The sequence below is a fragment of the Phyllobates terribilis genome, unplaced genomic scaffold, assembly GCF_046119375.1.
Source record: "Phyllobates terribilis strain yellow unplaced genomic scaffold, ASM4611937v1 Scaffold_243__1_contigs__length_2969482, whole genome shotgun sequence".
In the NCBI taxonomy this organism is placed as follows: domain Eukaryota; kingdom Metazoa; phylum Chordata; class Amphibia; order Anura; family Dendrobatidae; genus Phyllobates; species Phyllobates terribilis.
The window spans coordinates 232972-256087 of record NW_027363003.1 but is presented as its reverse complement, the minus strand read 5'-3'; the positions used below and the strand labels follow the sequence as shown (position 1 = coordinate 256087).

General features: G+C 45.8%; 1 protein-coding gene across 3 annotated transcripts in view; it reads left to right on the top strand.

Annotated features, from left to right (window-relative positions):
* Nucleotides 1–22456, top strand: part of LOC141217692 (uncharacterized) — a 50598-nt gene extending 28142 nt beyond the window's left edge. For 2 of the 3 annotated variants that reach the window (XM_073665830.1, XM_073665829.1), the window contains exons 3-5: nucleotides 17099–17506; nucleotides 20657–20788; nucleotides 21647–22456. In XM_073665830.1, coding sequence (XP_073521931.1) covers nucleotides 17299–17506; nucleotides 20657–20788; nucleotides 21647–22242 — 936 coding nt within the window. In that variant the 5' untranslated portion in view covers nucleotides 17099–17298 and the 3' untranslated portion in view covers nucleotides 22243–22456. The remainder of the gene's footprint in view (nucleotides 1–17098; nucleotides 17507–20656; nucleotides 20789–21646) is intronic. The other variant, XR_012286492.1, reaches the window with a different exon arrangement.
* Nucleotides 22457–23116: the final 660 nt, after the last annotated feature.

Sequence of the window (23116 nt, the reverse complement as noted above, 5' to 3'; positions counted from 1 at the left end):
GAAGAGTCGACTGTTCCTTTACAAAGGGAAGTTGTGCCGCAGAATGGTTAACTCCCGGACGCATGAATTACTCTGGCAAGTAGTGGTGCCACGAAGAGACGCAGCCATGGTGATGGAGGCATACCACGACGGAGCTGGACACTTCGGGTGGAAGAAGCTGGAGTTCCTGCTGCGCGAGCGGTTCCACTGGGTAGGCATGAGGGGAACCATCGAGAAGTGGTGCAGAGACTGTGGCCCGTGCAACCTGAGAAGGAAGGACCGTGCCAGCCAGAAGACTCCCCTGCAGTCCATCGTCACCCGGCAACCGTTGGAACTGGTAGCCTTGGATCATGTAAAGCTGACCCCAAGCAGAAGTGGCTACGTCTACGCGTTAACCATCGTGGATCATTACTCCCGGTTCTTGGTTGTCGTCCCCGTCAAGGACTTAACGGCTCAAACAGCAGCTAGAGCCTTCCAGCAGCACTTCTGCCGTCCACACGGGTACCCGGACCAAGTGCTGACGGACCAGGGACCTGCCTTTGAAGCGGAGGTCTTCCAGGAATTTTGCAATCTGTATGGCTGCCGGAAGATAAGGACGACACCCTACCATCCGCAAACTAATGGACTTTGTGAAAAAATGAACCAGGTGGTAATGGATCTTCTAAAAACGTTGCCTCTGGAAGAACGCAGTCTGTGGCCTGAGAAGTTGCCCGATCTGGTGGACCTATACAACCACATCCCGGTAGGTTCCACCAACTGTACCCCGGCTTACCTAATGAGGGCGAGACCTGGTAAGTTACCTGTTGACCTGGAAATGGGAGTCCTGACACCCGAGGACACTTCACCAGAACCGGAAAGTACAGGAGAGCGTGGAGCGAAGTCTCTGTCAGGCTAGGGAAAGACAAGAGAAAACTTACAACCAATATGCTCCCGCCGTTCCCCTGGTACCCGGAGAGCAGGTCTTAAAGAGGAAAAGACGGCTCCACAAGTTGGACGACCAGTGGGAGAAGGACCCGTACACCGTACTGCCCTCAAGCCACGATAACCCGAAGGTCTGTACCATCAGTAAAGACGGAGGGGAAACCACAGCCATTGTATCCCGGGACCACCTGAAGAAGTGTCCCGAACAACTGAGGAACCCTGAAGAGGAACAAGAAGACCATCGACCCGTAGAGGAAAGGGAAGATATGGTTAGTACTGTGCTCGGGGACTTCCCTCGGTCTTGGACTCAAGTCAATGGTGCAGTTGTGGTACCCGTACTCACCTTCCTCCAACCGTCATCCCAAGCACCTACGGAGCAACGGGTAGAGCTGGAAGAACAGCCGGTCCAGGAGGCAGAAGACCCCACACCCGCAGACCAGGAGGATCAATCCTCTGCTTGCAGTGAGCCTGCCATATCCCTAGTGAGCCAGGGAACTCGTAGACAGCTGCCCAGTTTACCCTTGACAGCTCCTACACCCTGTAGTTCGGGGCCAGACAGTCAGCTCCGTAGGTCCACCAGAGCCACTAGAGGCCAGTTACCCGCACGCTGGAGGATTTAAAGTGTATAAATTGTTTTATTTATGTTTACCTGTGTATTGTTGCTTGTGTATAATTTTGTGTTTCTAGTTATTTTTAGGAGTCCTTGGTGGATCTTCCGGGAATCCTTGTACAATTAGTTGGAGCGTAACCCAGGATGGACTAGAGACTGTTAAGGACTCGGGGCAAGACAGACCCCTACCTGGTTACGTCTCCCTGTTTTGGTGAAATGGACACCTTTGTTTTCTTCAAAACTGCACCCGGTTGCGGACACGCCGTAACCATCTTTATGTGTTTTTCTTATTGTATTATTATTGTTTATACCTTGTTATGTTTTTCTAAAAATATGTTTAGTCCCGGAGTACTAAATTTCACTAGGGGGGAATGTGACACCCCAGGGGTCTGGTTGCCACAGTGATAGAGATATTACGTCTGAGAGCAGGTGGGAGGTCTCTTGGTCAGGGATCCTATGCATGCCACACCTCCTGCCCAGTCCTGGGAGGGGAAGAACTTCCCCTATATAAACCTGGGGCTGAGGCAGGGTTAGTGAGTAGAGAAGAAGCAGAGAAAAGAAGCAAATATAGGAAGAAACAACAGGAGCTCTGTGGGAGCAGTGTACAAGGAGTCAGGGGCTGGCAGCTGCAGAGCTCGCCCTGACTGAGAAGATTTCTTACCGGACCCGGAGTCCGAGGCTGTGGGGACTAACTCCTGCCCAGCAGCAGAATCCGTCAGGCAGGGGATTCCAGGTCCTCTGGCCAAGAAACCTGAAGGCACGGTCACACGCATGGGACCAGCACCGCCATCGTGGAGCGGAAGCTACTAGAAGGCCCCGAGTCACCGGCCATACGGGTGAGCACCACACGGCACACTCAGGGACGTGGGCTACTTTTACCCGCCTCTAGCAAGGTAGCCAGAAGAGTACAGTTAGTTTGGGAGGCCTACAACTCCGCCTGGCCAGGGGAGATCCCATCTGCTCAAGGACTGACCAGGCCCCAATCGCTAGCCAGTACTCCGGGAGGGTCTATCTTTGTCACCAGTAAAGACCCTGAACTACACAGTACCGTCTCCGAGTGGTTCCTGCTACCCCCATCATCCACGTCGGCTGCCCTGAGGCCATACCCCTCCCGTTGGGGGTTATACTATCACGCTGCACAATCCTACCACCGGCCTCAGCGGTCTGCCCTGCAGCAGCAGCTCCCTGGCTGCACTCAACGGGTGGCGTAGTCATCTAACATCTACTGCTAAAACATCGCCGCTTAGTCTGACTCCCTGGGCACGGACCGGATCACCGCCACGAGACTACAACCCTCAACAGATCCGGCTCCGGGTAAGCTCCCGCGTGCGCAACGCTGCGCGACACAGGCCCAGGGGCGCGTCACAGACATACTAGGGAATACATTTCAGCATTCAAGTAACAGTGGCAGCAGTACTCCATACCAAAGGCAAGTTGGGGCACCCACTGAAAAATAAATCATTTTAAAGCTAGTCTCAGTGTTAGCCAGACCTGGAGGTCTTTGTGAAGAAATATGGGATCAGTCAGGCTGGTACAATGGTCACAGCGCAATACATCGACCCATGTAGCCCTGTACTGGGAATATGAAGGCCCTCGGTGGAGCTTGTTGTTCATTTGCAAAGTTCTACACAAGTATTGCGCCACCGTCCTCAACCATCAAATGTGAACCTCTGTCATACTATACAGATGAAAGTTTAAAGCATTATTCCTGCTACCCATTGTACATTTTTTCCAGACCTAGTAAATGAGAGTTTATTTTCGGAAACATGTCTGTCTTCTTCTTTGCGGAGTTAAAGAGTCCCAGTGTCTCACCAACTGTGGCAGAACATAGTCTGAAGGTGCCATCAGCTGAATCCGTAATATGTGCACACAACGAGGAACCCCTTGTCTCGTCCCTTACACCTTCACCATACTTCATTGTTGCTTGCAGACCCTCTATATTGTTCCACTCTCCAGCCCTTTGACAAACTAACTGTCTTCTGTGAACGGCAAATATTTCACATTTTTGCTCATTAGTCCATAGCCAAGGCTGACATTTTTCGGCACCCTTGTTTCTATGACTAAGATATTGTTTTTGATTACAATTCTTCCTTGAAGACCACTTCTGGCCAGAACTTTGGATGGGATGGGAGCATTTTTGTGCCAGCTCTGTGCTCAGGCTTGGACTGGCCGACAGGAGAATCCTCCAGTGGACCCCTGTGCAGAGTGGCCACCACCCTTTTATATGAGCAGTACTTGGCACAATAAACTTTACTCACTATGTGCAGACAAAGGTAGCATCTTATTCATTTACCAATCTACCCAGTTCATGGTTATATAAATTTGTGATTGAGGATAATGTCACATTTGCATGTAGTTGAGAAGTGGGGCCCTAAAGTTGGACAGTGGGGGTCTCTGGCACCAGTCAGACACTGCTTGTGTCTCTTGTATTCGGTGTCTCTGTGTCCCGGTCTTCAGTCTTCAAGCAGGTAGTTTGTTGTGTAGGACATACACTATTTTAGTGCCCTTCCCCCATCACAGAGATTGGTCTCCATAAGGATGTGTGCCCACGATGCATTTTTAAACTTTTCCGCAGCAGCAAAAACGCTGCAGAAACGCTTAAAAAACGCATGGTAGAAGGCCTGCCATGGTCCCCAATGATAATCCGCATGTGCTGTGCACATGCTGCGGAAATTTCCACTGCGGATTATCATTGCGGAAAAAAACGCAGCACTACCAATTATTTTGCGGAAGTGCTGCGTTTTCGCCGCCATTGACTTGCATTAGATCGCATGGATTACGCATCACTGTATATGTAGATGCGCATTCCATGCGTTCTAATGTGTGGATCGTACCCAGGTCTAGAGAAGAGGAGACTCTCCTCCGGACCCTTGTACCATAGAAAATTGTAAAAAAAAATGAATAAAATAAGTATATATTTATTTTTTACCTTCTGGCGGCCCCCGATGAGCTCCTCCTCTCATGCCGGCAGTTCGATGGACTGAAGGAATTGCGCTGACGTCATAGTCATGTGACGGGTCACGCGACACTGACGTCGGCAGGTCCTTCAGTGTAACATGATCTGCCGGCAGCCGGGACGGTGAAGCTAGACACCGGGGGCCATCAGAAGGTAAGTAAATATTTATTTTTTGACATTCTCTTGGGTCACACTATATAAATCCATGCTGGTTGCATGGATTTATATAGTGTGACCAAGTTGTCAAGCACTTTCCAAGTGATGCTAAAATCGCTTGGAAAGCACTTGTCAAACCGCATGCGGAAATGCATGTGAAGAACGCTTCACATCCGCATGTCCCTGGCAGGAAAAACGCATGTACAATCCGCATGTACAATCCGCACGTACAATCCGCACGTACAATCCACATGCGTTTTTTCTGCCAGGGGAGATGCAGAAACGCTCAGGAAAAATCCGGAGCATTTCTGCATCGTGGGCACATTGTTAGAACCCTCCTGTTAGTTTTTGCTATCTTGTGTTTTGCAGTCACGTGACGATCTACCTATATATTCCAGCTCCTCCCTTCTGGCTTTGCTGGACTTCAGTGTTGTTTGACTGTTTTGCTAGCCTGGTGCTTCTGTGCCTTTCTCTGTTTGCTTGGTCCTCTTGGACCTCTAGTACTTTTTGTCAGTTTGTCTTTTGTGTTCTACAACAATTTCTGTTTAGGAGGTGTCCCATTTTTGTCCCAGTCCTTAGTTCTTTAGGGACCCCTACCTTAATTCTATAGGTCTTCGTTCAGACTAGCCGAGGACGAAGGTGGGTCTGTTCACTAGGAACAGGCAGCCCGCTACATCGTAGGGATTCAGCTTAGTCTTACTGTAGGGACAGCTTTCCCCTATCTTTCCTTAGTTCTTCTTGCAGATCACAACAGTAAGTCCAGCCCAAAAAAAAAACTAAAAGGAAAGAAATTCAGGGATCAGTATGGTTTCCGTCCAGGAGTTGGCTCAACGCGTGCAAGGATTGTCTCTGGAGGTGGCCGAGCTTCAGCAACACGTGAGTAGCTGTCCTGGAGCGCATTTTGTGGAACCAAAGGTAGGACTGCCTGATGTTTTTTATGGTAAACAGCAAGATTTTTTTCCTTTAAAAATGCTTATTTGTTATATTTTCGTTTGAGACCAAGTTCCTCTGGGAATGAATCACAGCGCATTGGTTTTATTATGTCACTTTTGCGCAAAGAACCACAGGGTTGGGCCTTTTCCCTCCAGCCTAATGATCCGTGTTTAAATTCTGTTGAAGAATTTTTTTCTGCTATGGGGCTATTATATGACGATCCTGATCGAATCTCATCTGCTGAATCAGAACTTAGACGTTTGAATCAGGGGTCTGATGATGTTGAAAATTATTTCACACACATCAGGAGATGGGCTTCAGAAGTTAAGTGGAATGATTCGGCGCTTAGATGTTTATTTCTTGCTGGTCTGAGTGAAAGGGTTAAGGATTTGCTAATTGCATTCCCTGCACCTGAGACTCTGCAGGAGGCTATGCAGTTAGCTGTTCGTATAGACAGGAGACTGAGGTGCAGGCTCAATGACGTAAAGACTCCTGTAATGTCAGGTCCTAGTCCCCAGAAAATCTGCACTGACGGCGGGGAACCGATGGAGGTTGGGGAGATGTCACTCCACTCTCAGGAAAAAGACTGGAGATTCGCTGAGGGATTGTGTCTTTATTGTGGTAAAGGTGACCATTTGATTAAGTATTGTGAGCGTCATTTAAGTAAAGAAAAAAAAAGGTCAGTTACGCCCGTATAGCTTGTTTATGCTCTGCAAGAGTATTTCTTTCTGGGAGTACTACTCTGCAGGGAGATTTGATTGAATTTCAGGTATTTGTGGATTGTGGTTCAGCACTTAATGTGATTGATAAAGGGTTTTTGGAAAACCTTAAATTGAAATCCAAACCTTTGTCATCACTTATTTCTGTGGTTGCAATTGATAACACTCCTTTGAACTGTATTACTCACAAGGTTGCAGTATTTTCTCGCACTATCAATGGAGTTCACCAAGAAATTTTGGACTTGGTTGTTTTGGATAATTTACCCTCTCCAGTTGTTCTAGGATTGCCTTGGTTAAAACTGCACAATCCTTTATTGGACTGGTCTACTAATGTGATTAAGTTTTGGAGTCCGAAGTGCTATGATAAATGTTGTAATGGTCGCTCTGCGGCTGTGGAAAAAGTGGAATTACCTGTACCTATTCAAGATTTTTGGAGGGTTTTTTTGGAGGAGTCGCAAGTTTTACCTCCTCATAGGGATTATGATTGCGCCATTGAGTTTGTTCTGGGTGCTACTCTTCCCAAAAGTCGCTTGTTTAAACTGACTATCCCTGAAAGAAAGGCCTTGGAGGAGTACAAAGAGACTAGCCTGGTTGCTAGTCACATTAGACCTTCTAAGTCGCCTGTGGCAGTCGGATTCTTCTTTGTTAAAAAAAAGGACGGCGGTTTATGTCCATGTCTGGATTTTCGTGAAATAAGATTACCGTACGCAATTCCTACCCGTTACCGTTAATTCCTGACTTGTTTAACCAGTTAGTGGGAGACAAGTGGTTCTCCAAAATTGATCTCCGGGGGGCATACAATTTGTTACGTGTGAAGGAGGGTGATGAATGGAAAACTGCTTTTAACACTCCGGTAGGTCATTTTGAAAATCTGGTGATGCCTTTTGGTCTTACCAATGCACCTGCATTTTTTCAGAACCCTATTAATGACATCCTGAGACCTCTGATTGGTAAGAATGTGGTTGTGTATTTGGATGACATTTTGATTTATTCACCAGATCTGGAGTCCCATTGGCAGAGTGTACTTGAAGTTTTGCAGTTATTGGGTGATATTTCACTCTTTGCTAATCTGGAGAAATGTGAGTTTGCTGTGCAGAAAATTTGTTTTTTGGGCTACATTGTCTCCAGCGATTGCTTTGAGATGGACCCTGTGAAGGTTCAGGCTGTGCAGGAATGGCCTAGGCCTATTGGTTTGAAATCTATACAGAGATTTTTGGGTTTTGCCAATTATTACAGGAAATTCATTAAGAATTTTTCTGTAATTGTTAAACCTCTAACCGATCTCACCAGGAAAGGTGCGAATACGGCCCAGTGGACTACTGAGGCCATTGAAGTTTTTGAGTATCTCAAAGAGAGGTTCAGTTCTGCCCCTATCCTTATGCAGCCTGATGAGACCAAGCCTTTTTTGGTCGAGGTCGATGCTTCATCGGTGGGGGTCGGAGCAGTTTTGTCTCAGGAGAACAAGGGTGGAGTACATCCTTGTGCCTTCTTTTCGAAAATTTTTTCGGAAACCGAACTGAATTATGATGTTGGAAATCGGGAGCTGCTGGCTATTAAACTCGCGTTTGAACATTGGCGTCATTTTTTGGAAGGCGCTAGATTTCCTATTCAGGTTTTCACAGATCATAAGAATTTGATTTATCTGGATGCTGCCAAGCGCTTGAATGCCCGTCAAGCTAGGTGGGCACTTTTTTTTTCTCGGTTTCATTTTTCTGTTACCTATTTCCCTGGTACTAAGAATGTTAAAGCCAATGCTTTATCTCGCAGCTTCTCTCCTACGGTCGGTGCCGAGGAGGAGGAGAGCATTTTACAGAAAGGAGTTGTGGTGGCGGCTTTGGACTCTGTTTTGGAGAATGGGATTCTGAAAGCTCAAGATGATGCTCCATCTAACACTCCCCATGGGAGGTTGTTCGTGCCTGGAGCCTTTAGGAGAGATTTGTTTGTGGAGTGTCATGAGTCTCTGTTGGCAGGTCATCCAGGAATTTCGGAGACTAAGAGACTGATCAGTCGCAGTTTTTGGTGGCCTGGATGGCAGAAGGAAGTCATCAAGTGAGTGTGTCAGTGTACTGTGTGCGCTAGGTCAAAGGCTTCACATACTCCTGCTGCGGGGTTGCTTTGCCTTCTGGATGTTCCTAGTGCGCCTTGGACGCATCTCACTATGGATTTTATTACTGATCTTCCTGTGTCCGAGGGTTTTACTGTCATCTGGGTGGTCGTGGACCGTTTTAGTAAGATGTGTCATTTGGTTCCATTCATTAAGTTGCCCTGCGCCAAGACACTCGCTAAGGCATTTGTTAAGGAGATTGTCAAGCTCCATGGTGTTCCCACGGATATTGTTTCTGATAGAGGACCTCAGTTTGTGGCTTGCTTTTGGCGTGCTTTTTGTGCAGGTTGGGAGTCCATTTGTCATTTTCGTCTGGTTATCATCCTGAGTCTAATGGACAGACTGAAAGAAAGAACCAGGATGTTGAGCAGTTTTTGCGTTGCTTTGTGGCGGACAATCAAGAGGTGTGGTCGGAGTTTCTGCTTCTCGCAGAATTTGCTCTTAACAGTCATACATCCTCCTCTGCTGGGTGTTCTCCTTTTTTTTTGTTGTACTGGGAGACATCCGTCTTTTGGTTCTTTCTCCAAATTGGGGTCGGCGGTGCCGGAGGAGGAGAATTTTTCCGGTGATTTAGAGAGAGTTTGGACTAATGTACGTTGTAACCTTCAAGAGGCTAACAAAAAGTCCAAGAAGTATTTTGACAGGAAACGTAAAGAGGTTTTGTTTACTGTGGGTGACATGGTTTGGTTGTCCTTGAAGAACCTGCGTTTGAGGATTCCCTCTAAAAAACTGGGTCCTAAGTTTGTGGGTCCATTTAAAGTGCTTCAGGTTGTTAACCCACCTGCTGTTAGGTTGGATGTCCCTACTTCCTGGAAGATTAATCCTGTATTTCATGTTTCCTTCTTGAAAAAGGCTGACGTATCTAATAGGGACGCCACTGTCACAGTTCCTCCTGTGGTGGAAGACGGCGAATATGAAATTTCTCGTATTTTGAATTCTAGATGGCATAGAGGGAAATTACAGTATCTTGTCTCCTGGAAGGGTTTCGGTCCCGAAGACTACTCCTGGGTAAGGACGGATGATGTCTCTGCTCCTAGGCTAGTTAAAGCTTTCCACAGGAGGTTTCCTCAAAGGCCTGGGCCTGGAGGATCAGGAGGATCCTCATAGAAGAGGGGGTTCTGTTAGAACCCTCCTGTTAGTTTTTGCTATCTTGTGTTTTGTGGCCACGTGACCACCTGCCTATATATTCCAGCTCTGCCCTTCTGGCTTTGCTGGACTTCAGTGTTGTTTGACTGTTTTGCTAGCCTGGTGCTTCGGTGCCTAGCTCTGTCAGTTTGCTTGGTCCTCTTGGACCTCTAGTACTTTTTGTCAATTTGTCTTTTGTGTTCTACAACAATTTCTGTTTAGGAAGTGTCCCATTTTTGTCCCAGTCCTTAGTTCTTTAGGAGCCCTTCCTTAATTCTATAGGTCTTCGTTCAGACTAGCCGAAGAAAAAAGTGGGTCTGTTGACTAGGAACAGGCAGCCCGCTACATCGTAGGGATTCAGCTTAGTCTTACTGTAGGGACAGCTTTCCCCTATCTTTCCTTATTTCTTCTTGCAGATCATAACACACATAGCCTTACTTTGTTATTTAGATAGACAGATAGATAGAGGGCTGCCACCAGGAATTTCAGGGCCCAATATTGGCAACATTTTCAAGCTCCCTTGAGACTCCGCCCAGGCTCCACCCCAGCTCCACCTCCACCCCTCGAAACTTCCACAGTCCCACCACCAAATATTGGAAAAACTCCACTTCTGCACCACGCCCTCACCAATCACAGATTTACAGTTCCCACTCAACCATATATCACATACATAGCCAGCAACTTTTGTTTTGGCCAAAAGATTTTTTTAATCAACCACCACGACAAGTTAGACTCTTTTGGCTGGGCCCTACTTTACTCTAACCTATTAAACCTTTCTTAAAATATCCAATACTCTTTTTAGGTATATTTTTATTTCTTTTTCTTTAAAGGAATGTGTCACATACATTTTTTAAAATGACTAATAATATCACATTCAAGGAACAAAAACCATCACACCATAGCCGGACCACAATTTACCATCACATAGTCACCAAATAATACCACATACAAGGTATACTGCCACACCATGACCAGACCACATATTACCACCACATAGTGATCAAATAATAGCACATACAAGGAAAAAATACCGCCACACCATGGCCAGACCACATATTACCACCACATAGTGATCAAATAATACCACATACAAGGAAAAAATACCGCCACACCATGGCCAGACCACATATTACCACCAAATGGTCACCAAATAATACCACATATACACTGTGTGCAGAATTATTAGGCAAATAAGTATTTTGATCACATGATAATTTTTATACATGTTGTCCTACTCCAAGCTGCATAGGCTTGAGAGCCAACTACCAATTAAGTAAATCTGGTGATGTGCATCTCTGTAATGAGGAGAGGTGTTGACTAATGACATCAACACCCTATATAAGGTGTGCTTAATTATTAGGCAACTTCCTTTCCTTTGGCAAAATGGGTCAGAAGAGAGATTTGACGGGCTCTGAAAAGTCCAAAATTGTGAGATGTCTTGCAGAGGGATGCAGCAATCTTGAAATTTCCATACTTTTGAAGCGTGATCACCGAACAATCAAGCGTTTCATGGCAAATAGCCAACAGGGTCGCAAGAAGCGTGTTGGCCAAAAAAGGCGCAAAATAACTGCCCATGAATTGACGAAAATCAAGCGTGAAGCTGCCAAGATGCCATTCGCCACCAGCTTTGCCATATTTCAGAGCTGCAACGTTACTGGAGTATCAAAAAGCACAAGGTGTGCGATACTCAGGGACATGGCCAAGGTAAGGAAGGCTGAAAACGACCACCTTTGAACAAGAAACATAAGATAAAATGTCAAGAATGGGCCAAGAAATATCTTAAGACTGATTTTTCAAAGGTTTTATGGACTGATGAAATGAGAGTGACTCTTGATGGGCCAGATGGATGGGCCAGAGGCTGGATCAGTAAAGGGCAGAGAGCTCCACTTCGACTCAGACGCCAGCAAGGTGGAGGTGGGGTACTGGTATGGGCTGATATAATCAAAGATGAACTTATGGGACCTTTTCGGGTTGAGGATGGAGTGAAGCTCAACTCTCAGACCTACTGCCACTTTCTGGAAGACAACTTCTTCAAGCAGTGGTACAGGAAGAAGTCGGTATCGTTCAAAAAAAACATGATTTAAATGCAGGACAATGCTCCCTCACATGCATCCAACTACTCCACAGCGTGGCTGGCCAGTAAAGGTCTAAAAGAAGAAAAAATAATGACATGGCCCCCTTGTTCATCTGATCTGAACCCCATAGAGAACCTGGGGTCCATCATAAAATGTGAGATCTACAGGGAGTGAAAACAGTACACCTCTCGGAACAGTGTCTGGGAGGCTGTGGTGGCTGCTGCACGCAATGTTGATCGAAAACATATCAAGCAACAGACAGAATCTATGGATGGAAGGCTGTTGAGTGTCATCATAAAGAAAGGTGGCTATAATGATCACTAATTTTTTTGGTTTTTATTTTTGCATGTCAGAAATGTTTATTTCTAAATTTTGTGCACTGATATTGGTTTACCTGGTGAAAATAAACAACTGACATAGGATTATATTTGGTTTTTATTAAGTTGCCTAATAATTCTGCACAGTAATAGTTACCTGCACACACAGATATCCTCCTAAGATAGCCAAATCTAAAAAAAAAACACTCCAACTTCCAAAAATATTAAGCTTGGATATTTATGAGTCTTTTGGGTTGATTGAGAACATAGTTGTTGATCAATAATAAAAATAATCCTCTAAAATACTTGCCTAATAATTCTGCACACAGTGTAAGGGACAAATACCGCCACACCATGACCGGACCACATATTACCACCACATAGTGACCAAATAATACAATACTGATCATTAATAAAAAAAAAAAAAAATACTAATATTACCATAAGTGCCATTATACACAGGAGCTCTCTACATAGTAGACGGTGTACAGTGATCACCAGTGACATTATACACAGGAGCTCTGTATATAGTGTCAGTGTACAGGTAATACAGTGATCACCAGTGACATTATACATAGGAGCTGTGTATATAGTGTACAGGTAATACAGTGATCACCAGTGACATTATACACAGGAGCTCTGTATATAGTGTCAGTGTACAGGTAATACAGTGATCACCAGTGACATTATACATAGGAGCTGTGTATATAGTGTACAGGTAATACAGTGATCACCAGTGACATTATGCACAGGAGCTCTCCATATAGTGTATAGTGTACAGGTAATACAGTGATCACCAGTGACATACACAGGAGCTCTGCACATTAGTATATAGTGTCATTGTACAGAGAACACACTGACTCACAAGTGACGTCTCTAGTTGAAGTCCTTCATCTTCGCTTTTTTTCACTTTCATCCAGCGCAGACCGACCTCACTTCTTCCAGCCAGGACTCGTCTCTGCATAAAATAGCACACAGTTATCTAGAGCACATTCCCCAATTTCTACATTACGCAGCTGAATACAGATGTGCACCCACCATTAATATATAATTAGTTATTATGCAACCCACCATTCCAAATACAAATTGTAATCCACCACGGCCCCCCCCACTAACTGTAAATAGCCACTTTCTCCACCCAATAAATATATAAATTAAATAGCACCTGTACTCTTTCCCAATTCATTACCAGTCACACTCCTGCATCCTCAACACCCCCCACTCTGTACCTTCCGCTCCCCCAATTCATTATATTTACATGAACCCCTCCACTCCAATTCATTATGTCATGTTCATGCTCTCTCCCAACCTGTATTCATAATCATTTATTCTCCCTCACTCCCAATTCATCATTTGCTCTCCCCCACTCCCAATTCATTATTTGCTCTCCCCCACTCCCAATTCACCATTAGCTCTCCCCACCCCCCATTCAACATTTGCTCTCCCCACTCCAAATTCACCATTAGCTCTCCCCACTCCAAATTCACCACTAGCTCTCCCCACCCCCCACTCCCAATTCACCATTTGCTCCCCCCATCCCCACTCCCCATTCACCATTTGCTCTCCCCACTCCCAACTCATCATTTGCTCTCCCCACTCCCAATTCACCATTTGTTCTCCCCACCCTCCACTCCCAATTCACCATTTGCTCACCCCACCCTCCACTCCCAATTCACCATTTGCTCTCCCCACCCGCACTCCTAATTCACCATCTGCTCTCTACCCCCACTTCCAATTCAACGTTTGCTCTCCCCACCCCCCACTCACTATTTGCTCCATTCACCATTAGTTCTCCCCACCCCCTATTCCCAATTCACCATTTGCTCTTCCCACCCCCAATTCATCATGTGCACTCCACACTCCCAATTCACCATTAGCTCTCACTACCGCTCCCTCCCAATTGACCATTTTCTCTCCCCACTCCCAATTTACCATTAGCTCTCCCCACCCCCACTCCCAATGCACCATTTGCTCTCCCCACCCACCACTCCCAATTCACCGTTTGCTCTCCCCACCCCCAATTCACCATTTGCTCTCCCCACCCCCACTTCATCATTTGCTCTCCCCACCCCCAATTCACCATGTGCTCTCCACACTCCCAATTCACAATTTGCTCTCCCCACTCACCTCTCTCAATTAATCATTTGCTCTCCCCAACCACTCCCAATTCATCATTTGCTCTCCTCACCCCCCCATTCAGCATATGCTCTCCCCACCCCCCACTTCCAATTCACCATGTACTCTCCCCACCCCCCAGATCATTATCTGCTCTCCCCACCCCCAATTCACCATGTGCTCTCCCCATCCCCCACTCGCAATTCACCATTTGCTCTCTCCACCCCCCACCTTCAATTCATAATTTGCTCTCCCCACCCACCATGTGCTCTCCCCACCCCCAATTAATAATGTGCTCTATCCACTCCTCACTCCCAATTCACCATGTGCTCTCCCCACCCCCCACTCCCAGTTCACCATGTGCTCTCCCCACCCCTTAATTCCAGTTCACCTTGTGCTCTCCTCACCCCCCACTTCCAATTCTCCATGTGCTCTCCCCACCCCGACTCTCAGTTCATCATGAGCTCTCCCCACCCCCACTCCAAAATCATCATTTGCTCTCCCCACCCCCAATTCACCATGTGCTCTCTCCCCCCCCACTCCCAATTCATCATGTGCTCTCCCCTTCCCCCACTCCCTATTCTCCAAGTGCTTTCCCCAACCTCCACTCCCAGTTCATCATGAGCTCTCCCCCAAGACCATTTAATTAATTCTATTAAAAATAAATAAATTGATACTTACCTCTCATATAATCCCCTGCAGCTGCACTTCTGTACTGGCATCTTGGCCCTCTATGCAGACGCGTACGCGATGATGTCATTGCGTACGCACCTTCACCAGCACGTCCCATAAGAGGCGGAGGGACTGCACGGCCGTTCAGGTTTTATGGCGGTGAGAGCTCCAAGGGTCCCGGCACACGATACCCCAGTGTCGGCATATAAGTAAGCAAAAAAGATGGTAGCACTTAATAGAAAATTACATAAAAAATGGTGTATTTATTGGCCCGTGTGAACAGGTGCCAATGTTTCGGCTCAAAAGCAAGTGGATTTTTAATGCAACCAAACAAGCCTCATCAGGTCTAAGAAATGTATTTATTTTAATAAAATAAACAGTTTGTATTGTGGAGTCTGCTCCACTTCAGAATTATTACATATATTGGGAATAACTCTTTAACCCCTTCCCACTTAAGGTACTTTTTACTTTCCTGACCAAGCCAAATTTTTTAAACTAATATGTGCCATTTTATGTGGTAATAATTTTTTTCTTGACACATTGTAGTTTACGTTCGTGGTAAATTTAGGTCAATATGATAGACATTTATATAAAAAATATCGGAAATTTGATAAATATTTAGAAAAAGTCTCATTTTTGTACTTTGAATTTTGTATGCCAATGAAATGTCCCATCCCTCAGTTTTTCAGGACCATCTACACATTTGAAAAGATTTTGAGGGATCTATATGTCATGTATACACCTCAAAATATTCAAAACCGTATTCAGAAATTTTGTATAACCCACAGGGCTTCATGCAAAGTTAAATGAAAAATTACTTTTTATTATTATTATTAGCATGTGAAGGTATTTGCAAAGGGGGGTAGCAGAGGAATAGTGAGGCGAGAGATGAACCAGTCGAGCAGCAGAGTTGGGGATGGACTGGAGGGGTGCGAGAGTGTTAGCAGGTAGGCCACAGAGGAGGGTGTTGCAGTAGTCGAGGCGGGAGATGATGAGGGCATGAACAAGCAGTTTAATAGATTGAGGGTTGAGGAAAGGATGGATTCTGGGAATACTTTTGAGCTGGAGGCCACAGGAGGTGGCAAGAGCTTGGATGTGGGGCTTGAAGGACAGGGCAGAGTCAGGGGTTACTCCGGGGACCGGGGAAAGTGTGATGTCATTTATTGTGATAGAAAGATCAGGTGGGGAAGATATGCGAGATGAAGGAAAGATGATGAGTTCAGTGTGCGGAAACAGTTGGCTTATACTCGAGTATATACGGTATATACTTTAAACTGTAAAGTGTTAGTAACAAGGCAAATCAACAGTAGAACTAATAACAGTAAGCTTGGGATAGCAGAGAAAGTCTTTCACTATTTAACGTTAATGTTCTCTTCACAAAGGTGGTGTGCCCAGTCGTGTGAGTTTCCATGTAAGTTCTCTATGAAGCTCTGGCCCTAGCGGGGATCACTGGGTTTTCCGGCTAGGCCGCAAGTCTCTCTCTGATGTTCACTACTAGGACCAACCCTTCTCAATCAATATGTTTCCACAAAGTAAAATAATAGGAGCTATACTCACCTCTGGTGCTGGCACCATTCCAGCTGGATCACTGAGGGGCTCCCGCAGGAACTGAGCAGTCAATGTCTTTGATCCTAGCTGTTATCTTTAACGCCTTTGATGCCGCAACCTATAGTATCAGTGGCATCTAGGTTGTCAAATAAAGGTAGGGGGCTCTTTTAGTCAACCAACTCACACAATGGCCCCCACAGCTGTAATTGTAAATCATGCCTCGCAGCATCGTGCAATAAAGCTCAACCAGGTTCACATTCTGTAAAGGGACTAAAGTAAAAAAAGTAAAAACCAAAACGGTTTATAGAAAAAAATAACAAATCCCAGGTCCCGTTCTTTGATGTGGACTTGGGAACTGAGCCGACAAATGATGGCTGCATTATTCAGCCATCATCTGCCTCTAACAGATGCGAGTGGAGGGAAGCGACCGTTAACCTGTTATATGCCGCTAACTATCTGTGATGGCAGAATTTACAGCGACTGGTCCAGGTGGGGCACACTGTTCTAACTGTCCCTGCATCATGATTGTGGGGTGCCAAAGGGTTGTCATGACAGCTTGAGGTTTTCTGAACACCCCAGTGCTTGTCATGACAATACTCTGTAGTATCGGTGTCTCTGCGCCTTGACAGGCAGAGACGCCGTCCCTCTTACCGCCGCGCTCCCCTCCCGGCGTCCTCCGGCGCTCCTGCTTCTGCCGGCGCGCAGCTTCCCGGGCATTGTGCTTAGGGCGCCCTCTTAAAGGGGCCGCGCACGCCGTCCTAAGGAGTCCCCGGCCAATGACCGGAGGACCTCTCATATAAAAGGCACCTCCTCCAAGATGGAGGTGCCCATGCAAGGTTGTAGCTTTGTGTGTTAAACTCTGCTTCAGCCCTCAGGTCCTGCTGCCAGCCTGACTACCAGTCCAGCCCGCCAGCTTGACTACAAGTCCAGCCCGCCAGCCTGACTACAAGTCCAGCCCGCCAACCTGACTACAAGTCCAGCCCGCCAGCCTGACTACTAGTCCAGTCCGCCAGCTTGTCTACTCTCCAGCCCGACAGTCTGTCTACAGTCAAGTCCGCCAGTCTGTCTATGGGCCTTGCCCGCCTGCTTACCTGGAAGCACCTGCCTGTTACCTACCGTGCCTACCAGTCAGCTTATCTGGAGGCTCCTGCTTGTTATCTGCCGTGTCTGCCAGTCTGCCTACCCGGATCACCCGTCAGCCTGCCTGCCGTGCTCATCTGCTGTACCGGTCAGTTCCTGCCTTCTGACCCGTGGGAGTCACCTGCTCTCATACAAGGTTGGTCCCAGAGTAGCACCTGGTCTCTCTGCTCGGTCTTCCCTGGTCACGGAGTCGATTGAGCCGCCGTATGACCTTGGTCAGTCCGAGTTGACAGCTACTTACGCCCCTCTGGTCCCTCCTTGCACCGCAGCACAGAGGTTCCACCACCCGGATCCGTAACATACTCCTTTGAACACATGCCTGTGGAGAGTAGGAGACTGTGATTTTTGCTACATACTGAAGCAGGGCTGCCACCAGGAATTTCAGCACCCCATACTGGCAACATTTCCGGGCACCCTTGAGACTCCACACCAGCCCCGCCTCCACCCCTCAAACTTTCCACCGTCCCACCTCCCACTCTTGGAAAAACTCTGCTTCTGCACCTCGGTTTCACCAATCACACATAAACAGTTCCCATCGAACACCATATCACATACACAGCCATCAGCTTTTGTTTTGGCCAAAAGATTTTTTAAGCCTGCCACCACGACAAGGTAGACTCTTTTGGCAGGGCCCTACTCTACTCTAACCTATTAAACATTTCTTAAACTATCCAATATTCTTTTTAGGTATATTTTGCTTATTTTTCTTTAAGGGAATGAGTGACGTACATTTTTTAAACTAATTGAAACCAGATTGTGATAATTTTTTTATAATCTGTATTTCTGACTTCAGATTATTGTATCCTGTTTTCTGTACATTTATGGAAATCTGCTGTCTTGCCTGTTTGGAGATATGAACAATAGACATATGGATGTATATATATCACAAGACAAAATATGGGAGTCTAATTCCTAGGGAGAGTTTTCTATACATGTTCTCATGTTTAGTGACATGCAGATGTCATTGTGCAGGAAAGGGGAAGAGGTGAGCTGTGACACGACCTAATGTGAATGGTGGATTCTGTTATCTCTCATTGTAATCCTGCTGGCTATGATAATGAGGTGACTGCTGAAAAGGAATCTCTTCTGGACGTGTTATTCTATTAGAAAAGCAATTTCTGTTTATTTATTATTTATGATATAAGGGGTGACAAACTTTAAAGTAAATTCTTCCAAAAAGTTAAACTATGATTAAAAGGATTGGCAATTTTCTGGTTATTCTTTACCAATGTGTTTGAGATGATGATAAGGCACTTAGTATTATGGTCTTTCTTGAACTTCGGCACTAAATACGAAATATGGGAAATAGACTATATTTCTATGTTGAATTTCTGCATTAAGGGCCTTTTATTCATCTCACACACACATTGGTTAAGAATAACCAGAACACGGTCAATGCCCTTAACATAAAAGTTTTGTAAAACATTCCCACTAAACATTTCGCTAATTAAATCTATTTTTCATAAGAGTCATTTAGTTAAATCCTTTGGTCAATTATGTAAAGTGCAAAATTATAATGTAACAAAACAAAGACAAAACAAAGACAAAACGTATAACCAATTAATACAATGAAAATAAGGTCATTTTGTGAGGTCAGAAAACATATTAAAACAACAAACAGTTTTGCACACGATCTAAGGAAATGAACCATAATAATAAAGATGTATTTCCATAAATTCAAGAACAACAAACAATAGTGCGCTCTATCCTAAAAACTGAGCCCTAATATTAAATGGGTATTCCCATCTGGGGTACGGATAGTGCATCGCAGGGTCAGTCAGGTGCAGGTCTCAGAACTGAAACATTACTATCCGATCTGTTACATCTGTCTAATACTAGGACTTTGGGTCAGTAATCCCGCAGTCAGGCTAGGACACTCATCCATAATACAGGGGAACATACATGGCAATAACACACTAATGTAAAACTGGCTACATGTAGAAGATGTGAAGATGCAAATTTACATGTATGGAACAGGCAGTCGTTTTACCTGCTGGTTAGAAAAATCCTTAATCAGGTCTTTAATATTCAGGTGTCTGGCGAGCTCATGTTCAATTGACAGAAGGGCTCGGCTGTTTAACCGTTGTTCCGTCATTGTAGAATGCAGATAGTTCTTGAGAGTTTGCTAATGCTATCTCTCCTTCTGCTACTCAAAGTGGTTGGGTGATAAAAATTCTTGCAATACACACCTCTCCAAATCTTGAAGCTCGAATTTGTAGATGGCGTTTAGTAAAGCCAGTGGACCAATGTTTTCTGTAAATGTAGCTTCATAAACTTTCCGAAGACGTTGCTACTCAGAAAGTAACGGTGATGTGAGATCTACCTGCCTTCCCATGGGTTGTTCCATCTCTTGCTATTATTTTGAATTATTTGGTTCTTTCCTAGAATGGGTGGTTAAGTATGAAACAGGTTCCTCCGCTATAATCCATTATCTTGACGATTTTCTTTTTGTGGGACCACCAGATTCCAGGTCCTGTCAATTTTTGCTGGACAATTTTATTTTTTTCGCGTCGTATTTTGGCGTTCCCTTATCCAGTGGAAAAACTTTTGCTACTACTTCGCTATCCTTTTTAGGAATTGAGATTGATTCCGTTGCCATGGTTTTTCGCCTTCCCTCAGAAAAAAATTCAAAATTGCTGTCCCAGATTGAAGGATTTTGTTCTGTCCTCAAAGTAACACTATGTCAAATGCAGTCCATGCTAGGCCTCCTTAACTTTGCTTGCACAGTAATGCCTATGGGGAGAATTTTTCCAGACGTTTATCCCTCTCGACCAAAAGCATCAAGCTTCCCCATCATAGAATTCGGATAAAACCTCCTTTGAAAGCAGACTTGCTGGTTGGGAAGGAGTTCCTCTTGTCCTATAATGGATATACATTCTTTTAGTCATCGGAATTGACTAATGAGGATCTCTCCCTTTTTTCCGATGCCGCTGGATCTACTGGTTTCAGTGTCATTTTTGGAGACCAATGGTGTGCCGAACCTTGGCCGGAATCTTGGCGCACTGAGGGCTGGGTTAAAAACCTTACTTGGTTAGAGTTATTTCCTATCATCACAGCCATTTCTTTATGGGGCCCATCCCTCAGGGATAAACGGATCTGTTATTGGACTGACAATATGAGTATTGTACACGCCATAAATCACTTGTCATCCTCATCTCCCCTGGTTATCAAATTACTCAGATTCCTGGTATTAAAATGCTTACGTTTAAACATCTGGTTTTAAGCCCGCCATGTTCCGGGTACAAATAATGTCATTGCTGATTCTCTTTCTCGTTTCGATTGGCAGAAATTCCGGGAATGTTTCCCCGCAGCCAAACCAGAGGGGCATCCATGCCCATCCCTCATGTGGGAGGTGGTAGAGAAAGATTGATGGAGTTGGTGAGATCTTCAGTGGCCTCATCTACATGGCGTTCTTACGGTAAGGCATGGAATGAGTGGCATAACCTATTTGGGGATAGATCAGCAGCAGCATCCGACGCTGCCCGTCTGGAGGTCACAATCGAATATTTACTTTACTTGCGTAGCATGGGTGTTTCAGGAGCCGTTGCACAGAACCGCCTATCTGATCTCGGTGTTTATTTTCGCCTCTTAGGTTGGAACGATGTTACTAAGGTTTTCATCATTCGGCAGGCTATTATGGATTGGAGGAGGGAGCACACTCGTCAGGAGAACAGACGGCCCATTTCTTTCAGTTTACTTACCCGCCTAATCAACCCACTCCCGCTGTCCGCTCTTCTCCTTTCAAGTCTGCTCTACTCTCTGCCGCTTTTTGACTCGCGTTTTTTGGTTTGGTGCTTTGCGCATTAGTGAATTGGTGTCCCCATCCAAGCGCACTTCAGGAGGACTCCAGTATGATGGTATCACTCCCTGTGACCGAGGTCTCCGTATCCACTTTCGGAAATCGAAAATTGACCCGTCCGGTATTTGTTCATGGGTTCCCCTTCTTACCATCCCAGGTCCTATTTGTCCTTTAACCCTTGTTAATAATTACTTATCATTCTGGCGATCTGGTGACTCCTTTTTCTCACATGAGGATGGTTCTCCTCTTACGGTTTTTCAATTTCAATCTAGTTTTTTTGGAAATGTTTAGCTTTCGTAGGCCTTCCTCTCAAGGTATTTGGTACGTACTCCTTTAGGATAGCAGCTGCTACCGAAGCAGCCCGTGCTGGTTTGCCTAACTCCGAGATCCAGCACATTGGTAGATGGCGTTCCTCCTGTTTTGCAAGATACATCAGACCGAATTTATTGCTTCACTAACTTTATTATCTCTTCATAGATGGTGTAAAACACACAGTGAGGATACTGGGCCACTCTTACATCTTCTGGGCATCCCAAAGAGCAGAACGTCGACCAGGTGGCAGAGGTCTTGGGTTCCACGGCATCAACGTTTTTTTGAGAGGAATAAGAGGCTTGACCTGGCCTCAGGTTCTTCCCGAGGTGGTGCGGATAGCTCAGACTGCTTCCTCTCCCTTAATTCTAGTCCTGCATGCGGGCGGGAATGATCTCTGCTCCTTTCACCTAGCGGAACTCCTCACAATCATGCGCTCCGACGTGGATAAATTCCACAGACTTTTTCCAGAGCTTACTCTGATTTGGTCAGAGGTCATGTCACGTGTTGCATGGCAGGGCGCGAGAGATGTGGCGGCAGTTGAACGTTCTGTGCGCACGCTTAATGCCCGCTTGTCCCGCTTTATCCGTTTTAAGGCCGGAGTGGTCATGAGGCATCACCAACTTGAGGGAGACAATTCCAGTCTTATGCTACCCGATGGAGTCCATCTGACGGAAATAGGGCTGGATATTTTTCTCTCCGGTCTCCAGGATAGCATAGAACAAGCTTTTTACCAAATGGGTGGGGGGCGGAGCGCAGTATAAATACTCCGCTCCTCCTTAGCGGTCATTTTCTCCATCTTGATGTTTTTTTCCGGGACGAAGTCTGACTTGCGCTGGGAGTCCAGCTGTGGCATATGGATTTGCACCCGTTTCAGCTGGCCAATAGTGCCTTAACCGAGTTTTATACCGGTTAAATACTGAGCATGTCCTTTTTGGCTGTGACCGACTTCTACCCATTAAAAGGAGTTTTGGTTAAGATCTGTGTGTTGTCGTTATTCCATGGGACTTTTTGAGGAAATATTGTTGTTGGGTCTCAGCAGTCTGCAGGGCACGTCAATCTTTAATTGAATGCCCCTTGACTGCTGTGCCCTGCTGAAGGGGTTAAATTGTGTGTCCCATGTTCTTTTTCTCCTCTCCTCCTGGCTTTCACCCAATAATCCTCTTCTTCCTCCCTCTTCCCCTCTTTATAAGTCCAGACCCTGTGTGAAGCCCAGCTGTGCTTGGTATCACAGATCCTAGAAGGGTGTATTGACGGATTCCTCCACAAGAGGCCCCCATAACCATTCACACATCTCCACCTTCCACCTCAGACCACCAGAGGGAGCTGTTAGGGATATATAAAGAAGGGAAGGTGGAGCCAGGCAGTCAGTTCCTGCAGAGTGAGACACAGAAACAGGGCAGTCTGCAGTGGAGCTCAGTGACTCCGCAATTCCTCTGGAGAGTTCAGTTAGTGCAAGCCTGAATACAGAGTTGAGCCCGGTTGAGTCGTAGCTCAGAATAGTGAGCTTAGGTGTGCCGGCGCCATAAGATCGGTGAAGCGCGGCAAGCTGCCGTTAGTGCGAGTAGCCTATTGAGGGCCCGAGTAGGCCGAAGGCGAGTAGAGAGAGTTAGTACATAGGGGGCAGAGGAGCTTAAC